The sequence below is a fragment of the Mercurialis annua genome, linkage group LG1-X (assembly GCF_937616625.2).
Source record: "Mercurialis annua linkage group LG1-X, ddMerAnnu1.2, whole genome shotgun sequence".
Classification (NCBI taxonomy): domain Eukaryota; kingdom Viridiplantae; phylum Streptophyta; class Magnoliopsida; order Malpighiales; family Euphorbiaceae; genus Mercurialis; species Mercurialis annua.
Window position 1 is genome coordinate 57072294 of NC_065570.1, and position 16980 is coordinate 57089273.

Below are 16980 nucleotides of genomic sequence, written 5' to 3' on the forward strand. Positions count from 1 at the left end.
AAGAGAAACGCTATAGTAGGATGTAGCGTGTCAAATAAAATCGATTTGCAAGACACACACAGATCAGCACGACTTCACTCCCTACCGTACCCGAAGAAAAACAGCGGTAGCACTCAGCTAGCAGCAGAGGAAGCCGAAGAAGTTTCTCTCTGCAAATTATTTTAGGGTTTCGGTTTCGGAAAAAAATTAGAGAGACCACAGTGAAAAGGAAGAAGAGACTATTGCAAAAGACCTAATAGCCATGGAGAGTGCCTTCGCGAGTGCGTCTGCAATTACTGACCAGAGGCAAAAGATCGAACAGTATAAGCACATTCTCGCTTCTGTTATATCATCAGACGACATCGTCCAGGCCAAGAAGTTTATCGATCACAGTACGTTTATAATCGTTTCAATTCTTTTTTTTTTTTCTTCTTTTGTTATTATTTTCGCCTAGGGTTTTTGTTATTTGCTTTAGGAATTTTTAGTTGAACAACGAATAATAAAACAGAGTATGCATTTTGCAGTGTTATCGGATGATGTACCATTGGTAGTTTCGAGGCAATTATTACAGAGTTTTGCCCAAGAATTAGGGAGATTAGAAGCGGACACTCAAAAGGAGATTGCTCATTATACTCTTTCTCAGATTCAACCTCGTGTTGTTTCGTTCGAAGAACAGGTTAATTTTTTATTTGTTTTGGTAACATTAAACTTTGATTGTGTTTTAGGTCCTGTAAATGTTTAAATAATTTTATTTTGATTATTTAATTAATTTGTAGGTTTTGATCATCAGAGAGAAGCTTGCGGAGCTATATGAGTCGGAAGAAGAATGGTCTAAAGCAGCTCAGATGCTCAGTGGCATTGATTTAGATTCTGGAATGAGGTCTGAGTGTAAGATCCTTTTATTATTTTGCCATTTGAAATTGCATATTTTTTGTTTTTGTTTCCCGGCTTTGTTTCTTTTTGATGAATCATAAGTTTATTTGACAATAGTTTTAATTCTGTGATTTCTATTATCAGGGTTATTGATGATACATTTAGGTTATCAAAGTGTGTTCAAATTGCTCGCTTATATCTTGAGGTATTTTTTTTAATCTTTTAGTACCCATAATATTTCACAACTAGGTGCTTTTATTTTTATTTTTAAAATTATAAATGCATTAGAACCAAGTGAAGTTGTGTGATTCATACTAAAATGTTAATGGTAATAATTTGGCTGTTTACTATTAGGCTTTGCTTTATTGTACCAAGACCTCAGGCTTAGGTGATAATGCTTTTGATCCCCTCAACTCGTTCATATATTAATACACTGATATTGTAAAAAAGGACCAAATTGATTTAGTTTCTACTAAAATGCAAAGTAGAAGAAAATTTCTTGTAATGACTTCTTTTGTTTTTTTGCTTTTATATTTTCAGGATGATGATGCAGTTAATGCAGAAGCTTTCATTAATAAAGCTTCCTTTTTGGTTAGCAATAGTCAGCATGAAGTTTTGAACTTGCAGTACAAGGTGTAGCATGGCTCTAAATTCTATAAGGGTAACTTAAGTGCAAGGTCAAAAACTTATTATCTTATGTGCTGTTGTCAGGTTTGTTATGCAAGAATTTTGGATTTGAAGAGGAAGTTTTTGGAGGCTGCACTGCGTTATTATGATATATCTCAAATCGAGAAGAGACAGATAGGAGATGAGTATGTAGAACTGGATGCTCTCTGTTAACTTCTTCTCTTCTTCATATTATTGTATTGCTTTATGCTTTATCCTTTTTTGATGAAGCATCTGAACCTGTAAAGACTGTTAACATTTTAAATAATTTTGTTTGTATCTGCGATTTTATTTCACCTTCACTATATGCTATTGTGATAGGATAAATTCCAAAAAGGATATGATTTAACATCCAGGAGTTTGACTGGGAAACTATTAATCTACTACTTTTGCTAAATGTCATAAAAATGCATTCCACATCATGTTCTTCGACATTAATATGCACATATTGGAGTGCGTAGAATTTGCAAATTTGACGTTTGCTTTTATGCTTTGGTTCTTGTACAAATGTCTTTCCACTCATTTACTCCTCAACAATAGTTATTGGACTTGGAAAGACTATTTGCATCTGACTTCATGAAACAACTATTAGTTTGCATTATGTTACTCACAAAATGAAATATATTTTATTGTCTCACCTTCCTTCACTCATTTTTTTGTGCGGAAAGGTGCTTAGAAAAAAGTTATTTACCTCTCTGTTGTGTTCATTGAAGAACCATTGATGAAGAAGCACTGGAACAGGCACTCTCTGCTGCTGTGACTTGTACAATCTTGGCTGCTGCAGGTCCGCAACGTTCTCGTGTCCTTGCTACATTGTACAAGGTAGATGCATGTTCTGTATAGAAGATTCTTATCTTAGTGAGTTTGCTTTACATTTTTCTGTTGCAAGAGATATTGATCCTTTTGAAAAATGGTCCAGGATGAACGGTGCTCAAAACTAAAAATTTATCCAATATTGCAGAAGGTTCTCTCTCTCTCTCATGTGCATGCAGCATGCAGCATGCCTATACTGTCTTTCGTTTTACCTTTTCCTAAAATCTTATGATGTTTAATAATGATTACTAGGTCTATCTGGAGAGAATTTTGAGAAAACCAGAAATTGATGCATTTGCTGAAGAGCTAAAAGCACATCAGGTATTGTGTCTTTACAGCTTGTTTAGGGATAATATATTATTTGAACAGTGTATTGATGAATGCCTTCTCTTTGATGGCTTACCAGAAAGCTCGTCTGCCGGATAATTTTACTGTTTTGGACCGTGCTATGATTGAGCACAATCTTCTAAGTGCAAGTAAACTTTACACAAACATCAGGTTGGCATGCTGCTTTCAGATTTCTTTTTTTCTCTAGTCTCTTGTGATCTTGTACTAAGTTATTGATATGTGTTTTTGTGGAACTTTATCGTTTCCATAGTTTTGATGAGTTGGGCACCTTGCTTGGAATTCCTCCGCATAAGGTACAGCTACTCCTATGCTGATTTACTTATATTCTTAAAAGTGGTGTTCTACTTTTGTCTTGTGTCATGCTAGCTTTTGAAATAGTTGCACAGCTACTCTGCTAATTAATGTTGCATCTTCTTGTTTACAATTTGATTGGAATTGAAGATTCTTATGAACCTTTTGCTATATTTCTTAGTTACTCCATAGTATGTCAAGATTCTAAACTCTGCAGGGTTTATTAATATTAGTGCATCTCAAACCGTGATTTTAATAATTCTTACAATTCCCATGCTTACATCTATGTGATATCACTAATGTTACATAAAGAATGCATGCAGGAACGGGTCATGTCTTGGTTCATCTTCCCTAAAATTAGAATACTCTGTTGTTTTTTCTTGCAGGCAGAAAAGATAGCGTCAAGAATGATTTATGAAGACAGAATGAGAGGATCAATTGATCAGGTATGAACTTCAGCATTCTAATTTTTCTTACTAATTTAATTTTTTTTGTGGATCCAGTTATAACGAGTTCTTGTTACAAGGATAAAAAAACCTCGATCACAGTTTGCAACTTGTGGACAACTTTTGGCTTTTGGATTTCAAATTCTGTTTTCAGAATTTTCTTGCTGCATGCCCTCCTTTTTTTTGTCTTAGCACTTCTGTGTAGTGATGAATTGCGAAATTGGACAACTTGGTTCTATGTGCTTTCCTCATTCTACTACTAATCCAGTAATTTCATTTCACAACATCTAAAACATTCAACTAGCAAATTATACTAACAAATCAAATCGAGTTCTTGCTTTTGTTCACATCGGTTTCTGGCGGCATTGGTATTGTTTCACAAGTTGTGGAATTATGTACCTAAAAATGCTGATTCATTGACATTTTGTTGACGGGGATCAGGTGGAAGCTGTCATTCATTTTGAGGACGATACTGAAGAGCTGCAACACTGGGATCAACAGGTTAATATTTGCCCTGCCCTGCCTTTTAATTACATGGAAATTGTGTGTATTAGACGATTGAACTGAGATGATAGCTTAAGCTTTAGCCGATGGGGATCTGAAATTATCATTATCCGACTGTAATATTTCATCACCTCTTATCTTTTTTTGTCATGGACTGCAGATTGTAGGTTTGTGTCAGGCATTGAATGATGTATTGGATAGCATGGCAAAGAAGGGTTTGTCAATCCCCGTCTGATCTGTTTTTTTGGAAGACGGAAAGCTACTACTTTCAAATATTTATGCACAAAGCTTAATAGCCAAGTTGTCCGTGGTGAATAGCATTATTTTTGTGAAGTGAACTTTTGTAGCTTTTACCTTTTTTTCTTCTGAATAGTAAACGGAATCATTTACTCTCTTTTGCAACTCCATTTTTAGTCATTAAACATTTATTTATTTATTTACCAGCTTGCTTTCCTGGGTACCCATGTTTTAAGCTTTTCTGGTTCCTGCATATTGTTTTCTAATACAAAATAATCTGTTTGCTGCCCACTTTTTTTAATTAGAAAAAACTTTAATATGCAAAGTCCGGTTTAAGTCACCAAAGTAATAATAATACCAGTAGTAATGTAAGTTTATGGACCCCCAATTCATGAAAAATGTGACTGCATATTTTTACATTTTTCAAGGGTCCATTTCGATTTATAGGTCTTATCAGAAATTACTTAAATGAAAGATTCAGAGCAACAAAATGAGATTGAGTATTCTACTTTTTCTTTGATTTTATGTACAAAGAAAATTATTAATTACATGATCATAATTATGACCTCTAAAAGAAAAAAATACTATTTCTTTGTGTCCCTCTTTTGGGGTACTTATCAATTCTTTTTCTAACTTACTAGCACCTAATCCCTATGAACAAATTACCTGCAGAATATGTTTTATAGCTGATGATAAGCTATCTGTATGGAGCTCTAGATGGAGAATTCTTGGCTGATTCTTGTAAGAACAAGTCATGGTTAATGGATGCTAGCTGAGATAGATTCTGCAAACAAAACTTCAAGTTAAACCAAATGTAAAGATCATAATATTGCTTCATTTGTAAGGGTGGGTGGTGGCTCAATTGTTGGTTATGTGACGATAGTAGTCTGGTGGGAATGCAGAATCTGGGGATCCTTGACATATTAGACAAGATACAGATATTGTGCAGCATGCAGTTTTGGGAACTGAATGTGTGTATAAGAAATCATGTAAGTACTAGTTTCCATGTTCTCATTTCCATTTTGTCTACAGGCGTGGAAGACTGTGAAGCTGTTCCAGCCCCCTTTTATTATTTTTTTATATGATCTTTAAAAAATATATCGAGAGTCGGTGATTGAGCTAGCATAGAAATCCAAGAGGATTCAGTCCGAGTTGGTTCTAGGGTTTAAACTAACGTATTGTACATATGACAGCAAAACGAAAGGAGTTGTCACAACATTTTATCTGAGGCAAGTAGATATTATTACCTTGAAAGAGAAATTTATCAGGGAGAGATCAAGCGGAGAAGAATCAAACTCTGCCAAATCACCACATTCGTCCATCTGAACAGAAGGAAATAGATAGATGATAGGTAACTATATTAACATCAGAAACTTGAGTAAATAGTCGATTAACACAAATTTATAATATTGGATTCTCCGTCACCAATACCCCATCCTCTCCCTTTTTCCTGAGCTGAGTAAAGGAAGCAGATTCGTTACATCAATGTTGTACTCACTTCATTCCATTTTAGAAATTATCCTTTTCCTTTTATAATTCCCATTTAAGAAGTCCATTTTGTATTTAGAGTATTTTTTTTTTAATCTTAATCTCTCCTTTACCCCTTACTTTATTCTTTATATTTGAACACAATTTACAAGAAAATTAATGATTATAAAATGTTTAGTAATGGTAAAATAAGAATAGAAAAAACATTAATTAATGTCTTTCTTAAACCGTGTTTAAAACAAAAAGGTGACTTCTAAAATGTGACAGAGAGAGCAGCATTCAAGTAAGCCTACTAATGTCTATGAAGAATCTACTATGGTTGTATTTAGTGCACTTTTAGAAGAAAAATGATTGTAATAGGAAGAAATTATTTCATTGCCGTTGGCTGATTACACTAATACCTAGATAAAACTCCAAACTTAAGTGCTTGGAATATTAATAAGTGTACCTCTACTCCAGAATTGGAGGATGAGTCAGAAGCATCAATATCATAATGGCTACTGTTATGGTCATTTGGGATTCCACAAGATAGTTGAGAAAAGCGCGACACAAAGTAGCTCGTGTCATCTGCACTGTCAAGGCTTGGCACAAAAACAGCCTAGCAACAAAGTTAAGAAAAGGATCAATATTTATTTACTAAAGTCAAGAAAAGGGGGGAAAATAGATTTGTTAGAAACATGTATCAACTATAAACATTTTTGGAATTTAGACTAATAAAGCACTTTTATTACGCATATGTTAATGCCAAAACCCTAAACCCTAAACCCCAAAACTATTCAGGTAAATTCAGAACATCCTGTGACAGGAAAACCTCTGAGGGAAAATTTAACTGATTCAATAGTTTCTCATATCTTGAATTTGAGGTGCAGCAGGCCTTGTAAGCAATATTTTTCTCTAGATGTCCTATCTATCAACAAGATCCCGTTTCCTCCTCGGAAGAGCAGCATAAGAGAACATACATATTTGCTTGGCACAAAAGGACTTCATTCAATCACTCTCAGAATTATTTATTGATTATCCATATTCATACCGATAAGTCACGGAGGAACTGATGAAAATAGTGACTCTGATTTCTACTAAGAGAAGAACGAATTTATACCTTTTGCAATGCAAGATTGTCCCAATCTACTCCTCTAAAAAATGGATGGGACTTGACCTATAAGGTAATCAGGAAAACATGAAAGTCAGTTAGGGAAATAAGTAAATTCTCTTTAAATTCTCTTTCAAGTATTCATGATACACAAAGATGTTACTTTATCAATGAACAAAGTTTAGACACTGAACTACAACCTCCGACGACCCGTTTGCTCCCAAGCGTTGATCTGGATCGTGAGTGATCAACCTGTAAAATGGATTGAGGTTTAGTACCACCTTTTCAGACAAACACCGTACCAAATTAAAAAAAGATCAGACAACCTAAAAAAAAGCTCCACACTGAAGTGCTAACCATGTGCATTAATTGTGAATGCTAGCTGTAATATATTTGTGTAAATAGATTACCATGTTTGAATCAAATATTTGGATGTAATTTGTGTAAATAGATTACCATGTTTAGATTCACATTAATGACCCAAGTACAAGTTATTAGAAGACGAAAAGTATGTAAAATAAAATGATTATGGTTTAGAGAAACTCTGGTGTTTGCCAAAAAAGAAAAGTTATGCATGATGTCAGACATAAAATTAGGGAAAGCATGAGAAATTATGAAAATTTTATACTTTAGTTCACTTCAGGAGCTTTATCTACCCTGCGTGATATGCGAAAAGATGGATAAGTTAATTATTACCAGAACTTTTTACTGTAGCCATTAAAAAATATAGTAATTTGCTTAGATGGTAAGGCGATAAATTACAAGTTAATATGTTCACATTGTTTATGTAAATATTTTTGTCCCCCTAAAAGATAATTTGAGGATTACACAAGTGGGACACTACGTTCGCGGATCCAGCAGAGAGATTCAGATAATATTGCCGACCTGTTAATTAAGTCCTGGGCCTCATAAGACATGCTCTCTGGAACAGGCGGCCAAGGGATCTTTCTATTAAGAATGTTATCAAATATTATCTGCACAAAAAGAAATGTTAAATCTTAAAACAACTATAGGAGAAATAAAAGTTGTACTTCAAAGAAAACAAGCCAGGCACGTGAATGTGACTATAATTCTGCCAGAGTCACCATAAACACACTTTGAAAAATTGAAGGCGGAGTATATCTCTAATATCCATGATCTACTTGAGTGGATAATTCTTTCATCATGTTATAACTCTGCCCAATATAAAGTGAAGTAGGGAGAATTTTATACAACCGCTCATTTTCCTATTAAGATATTCATAATCCAAAACTCATATTCAGTTGCATTTCCAATGTAGAACGTGGTATAGAGAAGGTTATTATTCCAAAAGTAAAGGCAGGTCAATCATAACCAAGAAACCAATTGTAACATAAGGATCCAAGGGTCATTGCATGTAGAAGATTGAAATATTTGTCAAATAATGCAGAGAGTTAAGAGCAACTTAAAGTTTCTTTTATGCAATCGTGTACATGATAGGATCCACAGAGCTGTTTATATTGGACCTTAGCATGGAATTTTAAAAGAAATGATACTTATTAAATTGGTTAAATACTTATACCAGTAAACTTGCAAAGGATAGCTATCATTCCCAGTCACTGCTATATACACCATCAAGAAAAAGAGTTGAACATGAATGATACCTCAGGCCTTTCAGCAGTGAAAGGAGGAATTCCTGTTATAAGTTCAAACAAGATTATCCCTACAGACCACCAATCAGCAGCATAACCTGCATGAATGACCAAAAGGTTAATTCAACACCCTGGAAAACTTGGGAGAAATCAACATTCAGGTTTCAACCATACCATGTACAGTTCCAAGAAGAATTTCGGGGGCAAGATAATCCGGTGTTCCAACAGCTGATTGCCGATTTGTGTCTTCTATTTGTTGTGTCTGTGGATTGAAGACATCTGAGACTTCATTTCTATTTATCTCTGGTCCTGATAACTCAATAGTGCTGTTTAAAAGGCCAATTTTTGATAGCCCAAAGTCTGTAAGCTGATAATATGAGCAGTCATCAGTCATCAAAAGATGCACGTAACGAGATTGATATAGAAAGGAAACATATAGGGCTTGGTAATTATTTTTACTGGATTACATATTTAATAACAAGTATGTGGGTATGTAAAAATGGAAATATATTACTCCCAGACAGATTGTTCTACCCACTTAGTTCCTCCAAGAATTGGCAAAATTGTAGATTTTACCCTACAAGAGTGGGTGAATGGGGAGGGGAAGAAAGGGAGGAGCAGATGGAATCTTTTCTTGTTTGGCAGCACAGGAAAAAGAGGGGAGAAGAAAAAATAGGTGATTTTGAACCTCTGGCACCCAAAAAACTTTTCTCCTTATTTTGAGGTGAAAGTGATTGGAAAAATGAATGAAATCATTTTTTTAAGTTTTGATTTTATTCAAGAAAGTAAAACTCATTTAATTGAAGAACGACCCAAAGATTCAAATTTTTAAAAATCATTTTAGCGTTTATTGTAAATAAAATGTTTATTTCTTCTCACGATATCCCCCTCCAACTTCACCTCTTTCAAAAAAAAATTGAAGGAGTGCATATTTCCTATCCCTTCATTTTCTCCCTCATCCCTTTATCCCTTGCTTAAATAGCAATGATTGAACTCCAAACCTTGATATGCCCATCATGTGCGATCAATATGTTGTCTGGTTTCAGATCCCGGTGCACAATTCCAAGAGAATGGAGATACTCTAGAGCAAGAACCTGTGACAAATAGAATCAACATATATACAAATTGAAAGAAAATCTATTCTAACAAGCATACATGGGTCAAATATGAATTAAATTTAACTAACCAGTTCTGCTACATATATACGAGCTACGTCTTCCTCAAGGCAACCAACTTTTCTGAGCAAAGAATATAGATCACCTCCATTGAGATATTCCATAACCAAATAGAGGTTATCTCTACAAGTGAAGGAATAAAAAAATCGAACCTGTAAGGGAAAGACCGCATATTTATTTGCAAAGTCTTCAAATTTATAGCTTAGAAATAGTGGCAGTAAGCATACATTAACTTATTCAAAAAGGCTACAAATGATGATGTTGTCCTGGTTCAAGGAGAAACAAAGTGGTGAACACATGCAATAATTGGTAGCTCAAACAAACATTAAGAGTGTGACAGGGCCGGCCTTAGATGAACCGAGGCCCTAGGCGAAGTTTTTAATATTATTTTATAAAAATATTAATTTTTGTGAAATTGTTTGTAAAAATAAGCTTGTCACAATAATACATTGTTTGTCACTTTATTTTTACAAATGAACATTCTCAAAAATATATATAGAGAATTTAACCACTTTAGTTTATAGATTTTTGCAAAACGTTCTATAGAATTTAACCACTTTAGTTTACAATGGTGACGAAATTGTTGCAAAACGTTCTATAGATTTTTAGTAGATTTTTATAATATTTCTCTATAAAAAATATATATTTATAAATAAAATAAAGTAAAAATATACATAGAGTAATTTACTCTTTTTTTCTATTAGATAGATTAATAGATAGAAAAAAAAGATAGATTAGGCCCTAATATTATGTAAACTATATATTATTTTTATTTGTATTACTAGTTATTATTAAAGAGTCTAATTAATTTTTTTATTTAAATTACAACACTCATCACAATAAAAGCCTTCTAAAAGTTATTCCTAATTATTAAAAATCTGATTAAATTTTAAAAGAAAAATTACATCTATTATAATAAGAATTAATAAAACATTTAAAAAATTTAATATAACATTAGTTTTTCTAAAGGACCCCATATAAATATGGGGCCCTCTAATATTTGTGGCCCTAGGCATAGGCCACTAATGCCTAAGGCCGGGCATGAGTGTGCAGCATGATAAAATTGGTTATTTTGGAAATAATACACATGAAAAAGCAGGGTTTCACAGTTCACTCAAATCAAGAATGTCAACAGTTAGAAGTGAACTTGATTATTACCACAAATGGGTTTCTAACTGTTATTAATATGTTGCGCTCTGCTAAAATGCGCTGAACATCATTCTTCCGCAACATGTCCAGTTTCTTCAGAACCTGTAGAAGCAAACAACTGTATTATCATAGTATATGTATACAAAACCAATTAAATATCTATTAATCAAAAGGAGTTGCAAAAATAAGGAGGACAAATTTATTTAGAAATATATTGTTCGTATTTGCAGTAACATACAAATATCTTGCAAATAATCAGACAAAAATGTTGTGATAATCAATCAGACAACGGTCACTGGTGGGTAGAACCCTAATATTCTATTAAACCATTTATTTATTATTTATCCAAACTGTTCTAGCAGGAGAGCGCAAGAACTAACTGAACGCGACAATAATAACTTAAGCAAGAGAGGATTGTGGTGACATCGCATGCAGAGAGAAACACACATGTACAGAATGGCACAGTAAGTTCCTCAGAATTCTCCTCTAAGACCACCAATATAACATGGTCAGTGTGCCATTTAAACTTTCTTTCGTGATTTTGTTGTCAAATTTAACTTACAGTCACTTTATACAAATCCATGGTCAAAAAGAGTATTGGTAACGAACAAAGAGAAGCCTCAAGGTTCACTTTTTTTTCCGCAGAGCACATATTAACAAAAGATACTTGTTTACCTTAATTGCAAAAAAATCTCCTGTTATCCTTTTGCGTGCAAGAAAAACTTTTCCAAAGGCACCTCTACTAATTGGCTTAATGATTTCAAAATCAGCAATACTTGTCCGCTCTTTATGGGATGAATGTATAGGAGTTGACACAGCACTACTTTGAGATGCATTATCCAAAAGAATCCTAGAACTTTGCTTTGGCTTACCGTCACTTTTAGGACTTTTAGCATCCACTACGTCACAAGCAAGTATGTATTTTTCCCTGCAGATATGGTTAGGAAACGAGGATGAAAATATTCAACGGCTTTGGCAAGATGTATTTGTAGTAAGAAAAGTATTTGGCGAGTATAGAGTACCGCAGAAGATTTTCTATCCGGCTGCCAAAAGTGTCTATGACAAGAGCTTTGAGCTTGCTATGCTGTAGAACATCCTGAAGATCTTGCAAACAAGAAAGCAAAAGATCATATGACCCTTCCTTTGAGAGATCTGTACTTGCTACACAGCGGGCTATGTCTGCAAGATCAATCATCTGTTCAAGGAAAAGAAAACAAATAGATCAGGGACATATTCAGCATTACATTATAGAAAAATAACTTTAATGCAGATTCTCCAATTACTAAAAATACAATGAAAGACAAACAAACTTAGAACAGCAAAAATGTTAGACAGTTCCACCAGACAATGATAAAGTGCCATCATTAGAACTTAAGCAGAAAGCATAAGTTACCACATGTGGCCTAATTTGGGAGAAATGAATATGACCTCCTTCTCCACTAAAGCCTATTACTGGGTCAATACTGATGATCGGAAGCCTCAATTTATTAAAATTCAATAATAGAGAGACAGAAATAATGTAAACAAACTATATTACATCTACTACTAAAATTTAACCAGTAATTCTGTTATATAAGGCAGTATACCGTGACATACTATTAGATGCCAAGTCATCCTATGGAGACTCAGAAAAAATGAGTCATCCAACAAACCAATCGCTGGAGAAAGCAATGGAGCACATTGTTTTGAACCATGATCCTAAAGTAAACTTCATAATGCAACATCCTGTTTAAAGTTTGACTAACTAATCAGGGAAAGTTTGAGATGGTAGAAATCATACGAAAAAGCTTTGGAATCCAGATGCTTCTTGATCTGGTGTGAAATTTCACACAGACCAATGGATTTTACTGAATCTCAAGATGTCCAAGTAATTTCACTGGTACCATATCAACTCACAAAGCACCAACCCTAATAAATAACCTCCCAAATGCAAGATAGAAATGATTCAACTAATAGCATAGCTATTAAAAAAAATTATGGTTTATAAAATAAAATTCTTGCCAAAGTTATCAACGAGTTAATGCTGTCAGCGAAAAATGATTGTAGAAAAGAATATTATCAGCTATTAGATTTTCAAGTAAAAAGATCTCCCACAGGAGTGACTAACCTGTTGAACATCCTCTAGCTCTGAAGGATTATTGTGCTCTAACCAGAAAGAATCAAAATGGCCAGCATTAGGGGTATTTGTAGAGGAAACTGACGTCATACTCCCAGTTGAGGAAGGTGTTCCATAATTGCATAACTTTATACCAAGATGGGACTTTAAATTAACAGGGGGCAGGTGAGAATCATCTATAAAGGCAGTATCCATTTCATGTATATCCTCAAACATTCCTTCCACGCCTTTATTGCGCCATTCACTTATCTTGGGAGAGCAACCTTCAGTTGTGACATTTGCTATCTGTGCTCTTGAATTTTCTGGACTGTCATGTGCTTGATGAAAATTCATATTTCGTGACTCTACAATTTGTTCCAATATCTCTGCAAGGCTTGAAAGGCGTTCATCTACATCTAAACTATTTAGGTCACACTTATCTGCATATGCACATATATAAGAATGGGATTCTAGATGTGAAACAGGAACAATTTCTTCACATATCCTACACATAACTAAATCAGATCCATCTAACACTCGCTCTTGTTCATCAAGAGAATCACCTAAGATATTTTGCTGATCATGAAATGAACTAACTAAATTGTCTATGGAATTTCTAATGGGACTTTTATCGGTTTCACTAAACAGATTCAATTCTGAAAAGGACTCATTTCTGGACTTCTGAAAGGTCAACTTTTGTTCAAAATCCAGAGAGTCCTTCCCAGAAGTTGCTCTACTCTGATCATCGGAGTCTTGTGAAGCACAATTTGTTGCTTCAGGAAGAGAAGATAAATTATTCTGTTTCTGCAACTTTTGCTTAATATCACTTTTCTGGTTTAAACCAGGACATAGTTCAGAATCACCAATTACATGGTTGGCAACCCAGCTATCCACAGAAGGAACACTTTCTAGACATATTTTGAACTTACGAAGTGATTTCTCATCAATAGGTTCAGTATCTTTCTGAAACTGCAAAAGTCTGGTGCAGCGGGTCAATATAAAAAGCATACGAGTATAGAGCCACTTTAAAAGTCCTATTTGACACTGATGCCTTTTCTCAGTGAGATCTTGAACAATTAATTTGCACTTGGCACGAAACTGAGAACAGGTCATCTCCATACACTGATGAGCCAGAATAAGAAGATCCTCTGCCATTTTCAGCTCTTCTTGCAAGGAAGAGTCAATTTTCTCAAGTACCTCCATGGCATCCCCTGCAAAACTGGCCAGTTCTGCATTCACCACCTCTTTAGCTGCATCGAATCTTGAATGCAAAGAACCCAATAACTCCTATCATCAGCAAAAGAAACAAAAAAGGAGTAATAAGTTTACATCAAAAACTTTGACAGTGGGTTAAGTAGTGATCCCTTTCAAATACAGGCATATAAACATAGAAAGAGATGACAATTTGTTTGTCAGATGCTATAAGTTATTTGGTGAAAAGAAGTCTTGCAATGCTGCAGCCATTCTGTCTTATATCATACACCAATAGAGTCATATAGTATATGGCACACGCAATGACTTCAAAAATATTAAATATATGTTAGAATACACCTCAGACAACTAATGTATTAAGGAATTATACATACATTCATAAGAGGGAAATCAATAACCAACAGAACTTCAAGCTAAAAGCCCGATGTGGCAACCAAACATGAGATAGCATTGATCACGCCTACACCATGCTTATTTAGCAAATCCATTGTGACGTAACATACTGATTGTGCTAAAAAAATCTCAAGGTTTCTAAATATCTTGGATGTAATGGAAGTGGAACTCGTCTTTAATTTATCTTAGTATTGCCAGTGAATGAAAAGCAAGGTTCAAACAAAAATCTTCATTAATAAACTATCAAATGATACCTTCAAATCACTGTAACTATGAGCCCGAGGTTGAACAGGTGGTATGCCGCCCTTTGGTCCTAATTCATGTGAAAAGCTTTTTAATCCTTTTGACCCTTTACTCCGGCTTAGACTCTCCAAAGAAGGCTGTCCTCCATTAAGATGATTCTCCACGTTGGATATTTTTATTCCTCTTTCATCTGTTTTGTCAAATGTCCTAGCTTCCACCCTTCTCTCCTGTCAAATTAGCAGAGTGGCTTATTTATTCTTTAGGTGAAGTACAGAGTATTACCGTCAGTATAATTATTGCAAATCAGCAGATCATGCTTGCACAAGGCTCACCTCAACAGTTGCAGGAACATCACTGGTAGCTTGACTAGAATTCTTGGAAAAATATGACGTGAGCCATCGAGTTATCTTCTTTCCTTTATGAAATTCTTCTACAAAATGACATTAGTAAATTCATTGATTGTACATTCATTTTTCAATCGCTAATCGGAAACAAGAAAATTAAACAAAGAGAATGTATTTTGGATGAATTTTCATTTATTACTAATATAAATTCTTAGTATGGATAGAAGAAGAATGAGATATCAGTTCTAATAAATCAAATAATAAAACCTCAGAAAAAAAAGTCATGAGAGACGAATGAATCGAAACTTATATTTAACTTGCCGCGTGTCAATCTTTAGACTACATTTGATATTCAATTACCAGAACCAGTTATTCAGAAACTCAATTAAAAGAGTTATTCTTAGAAAGTCATTGCTAATGGTTCAGCAGAAAGAAATTACAACACTGTTAACACCAACAGTCAAAGAACATAACCTTGGAAATATAAAAGATTATCAAAACGATTTCAAACTTTGGGAAGTCTAAAATATTTTGGATGTATGAACAAGTAAACATGAACACTGCTGGTTCATCAAAAAGTCAAAGCATACCTTTATCACGTCCCATTAAAGACAGAACCGACAACTTTAATTTTGTTGGAGCCATAAGCCATGTTGAGATTTTGAGTTTTAGTATAACTTCTCATTTAGCTTAACCATTAAATCGATCAAGACATGAAAAAGATTGAGCAGGAATACTTTCATAAATGCTTGGTTGGTCATCAATTTTTCATCAGTCGAGAATCGTCTACATAAACATGAGGTAAGTCACCCTCATTGACAAGCATAACGTGATGAAAGATGATCATACAATCATGTTACCGTTGACCATATACAGCAACAAACCGAAAGAAACAAATAAAAAGTCAATCCAACTGTTTAAGGCTTATTTGTTAACCATAAGCAAGATCCCAATACCATTAACGTTTGATGTGGAAAACCGTTTGAAAGGGGGAAAAAAACACTAGGTTGAAATTGCTAAATTAATCAATCTTAAAGATTCTAAATGCAACTTAAATTATGCCAACCTTTATCTCTTCTGTCTCTACCTTTTTGTTATCTAACTAATTACTTTTAAAGCAGTGCCAGTCAACTAATTCCTATTTTGATATATCACACAGTTTAAAACCCTTATTTCACAGTTTGTACAGAAACAAAAATAGCTGGACTTATCAAAATTAAAACTCTAATTATAACTCTAAAATTGACTAATTACAATTTTAAACTACTTAACCACCAAAAAAAAAATCACGGCAACTAAAAATAAGCCAAAGCTAAATAGAGGATATAAGACAACCAAATAAAGGAATTTCGATAAATAAATAAAACAAAACAAGAAAATACTGAAAAAAGGCAAAAAGAATCAAAATCAAACCTCCTTTTGAAATTCTTTGTCCCTGAGAAACTGTACTAACGTGCTGCTTTCCCTTCACAGGCGGCCTTGAATTTATCGTCACATATTCTTCTTCATCAGTTCTTCTCTGAACTCCGCGAGTCTTTATCCGATTCAAAGACGACGGTATATCAATCGTCGACGACGATGATGAACCGGTTCGTTTCGGTTCGTTCATTTTCATTGATTTTACAAAATTGTTCGTGAAGAACGAAACCGAAACTGTTTTATTTTGAAGTTGTTCATTAGTCAGTAGTACATAGTTGCTTGCTGAACGAGAGAAACTATTTTTTATTTTTATTTTAATTTAATTTGAAGGTCAGGCGTTAACAGTTTTCAATTTAGTACTGGTATTAGTGGAACGAGTCTTTAATTTGTGGTGGTTGGTTGATCTAATCAGATACGCTTATTTAGGTCATCAGTTTAGTTTAATTATTTTATTAATATAGTTTTGACTTTCTTAAAAGTGGCCTCGAATTTTAGGAGTAGTATTATTATTTAGGTTGGGTCAATGGGGAGCCAATCTTGCTCCTCTCACTACTTTTGTTAAACTATGGAACGGGATCTTCAACTCCATTATTTTGGGTCTAATT

The 16980-nt window shown here is 34.1% G+C and overlaps 2 protein-coding genes across 3 annotated transcripts; one reads left to right on the forward strand and one right to left on the reverse strand.

Moving 5' to 3' along the window:
- Positions 1-29: 29 nt before the first annotated feature.
- Positions 30-4380, forward strand: LOC126681774 (COP9 signalosome complex subunit 4). The gene is made up of 14 exons (XM_050377326.2): positions 30-371; positions 504-655; positions 756-859; positions 997-1057; positions 1393-1485; positions 1564-1664; positions 2232-2340; positions 2438-2482; positions 2584-2652; positions 2738-2829; positions 2930-2972; positions 3357-3416; positions 3858-3917; positions 4081-4380. The coding sequence occupies exons 1-14, from the start codon at positions 242-244 to the stop codon at positions 4153-4155; spliced, it is 1194 nt and encodes a 397-aa protein (XP_050233283.1). The 5' UTR covers positions 30-241; the 3' UTR covers positions 4156-4380.
- A 268-nt stretch (positions 4381-4648) lies between these two features.
- On the reverse strand, positions 4649-16744 carry LOC126681709 (probable serine/threonine protein kinase IRE4). Of its 2 annotated transcripts, XM_050377267.2 has the most exons (18): positions 16370-16744; positions 15547-15742; positions 14945-15042; positions 14624-14839; positions 12777-14051; positions 11692-11864; positions 11345-11597; positions 10679-10771; positions 9532-9672; positions 9347-9439; positions 8520-8712; positions 8358-8443; positions 7621-7709; positions 6936-6987; positions 6745-6801; positions 6094-6243; positions 5405-5479; positions 4649-4941 (listed from the first exon to the last, which is right to left on the reverse strand). In XM_050377267.2, the coding sequence occupies exons 2-18, from the start codon at positions 15599-15601 to the stop codon at positions 4855-4857; spliced, it is 3186 nt and encodes a 1061-aa protein (XP_050233224.1). In that variant the 5' UTR covers positions 15602-15742; positions 16370-16744; the 3' UTR covers positions 4649-4854. The 2 variants fall into 2 exon arrangements, with proteins under 2 accessions (XP_050233224.1, XP_050233221.1); XM_050377264.2 differs by lacking the exon at positions 15547-15742.
- Between the last annotated feature and the right edge of the window lie 236 nt (positions 16745-16980).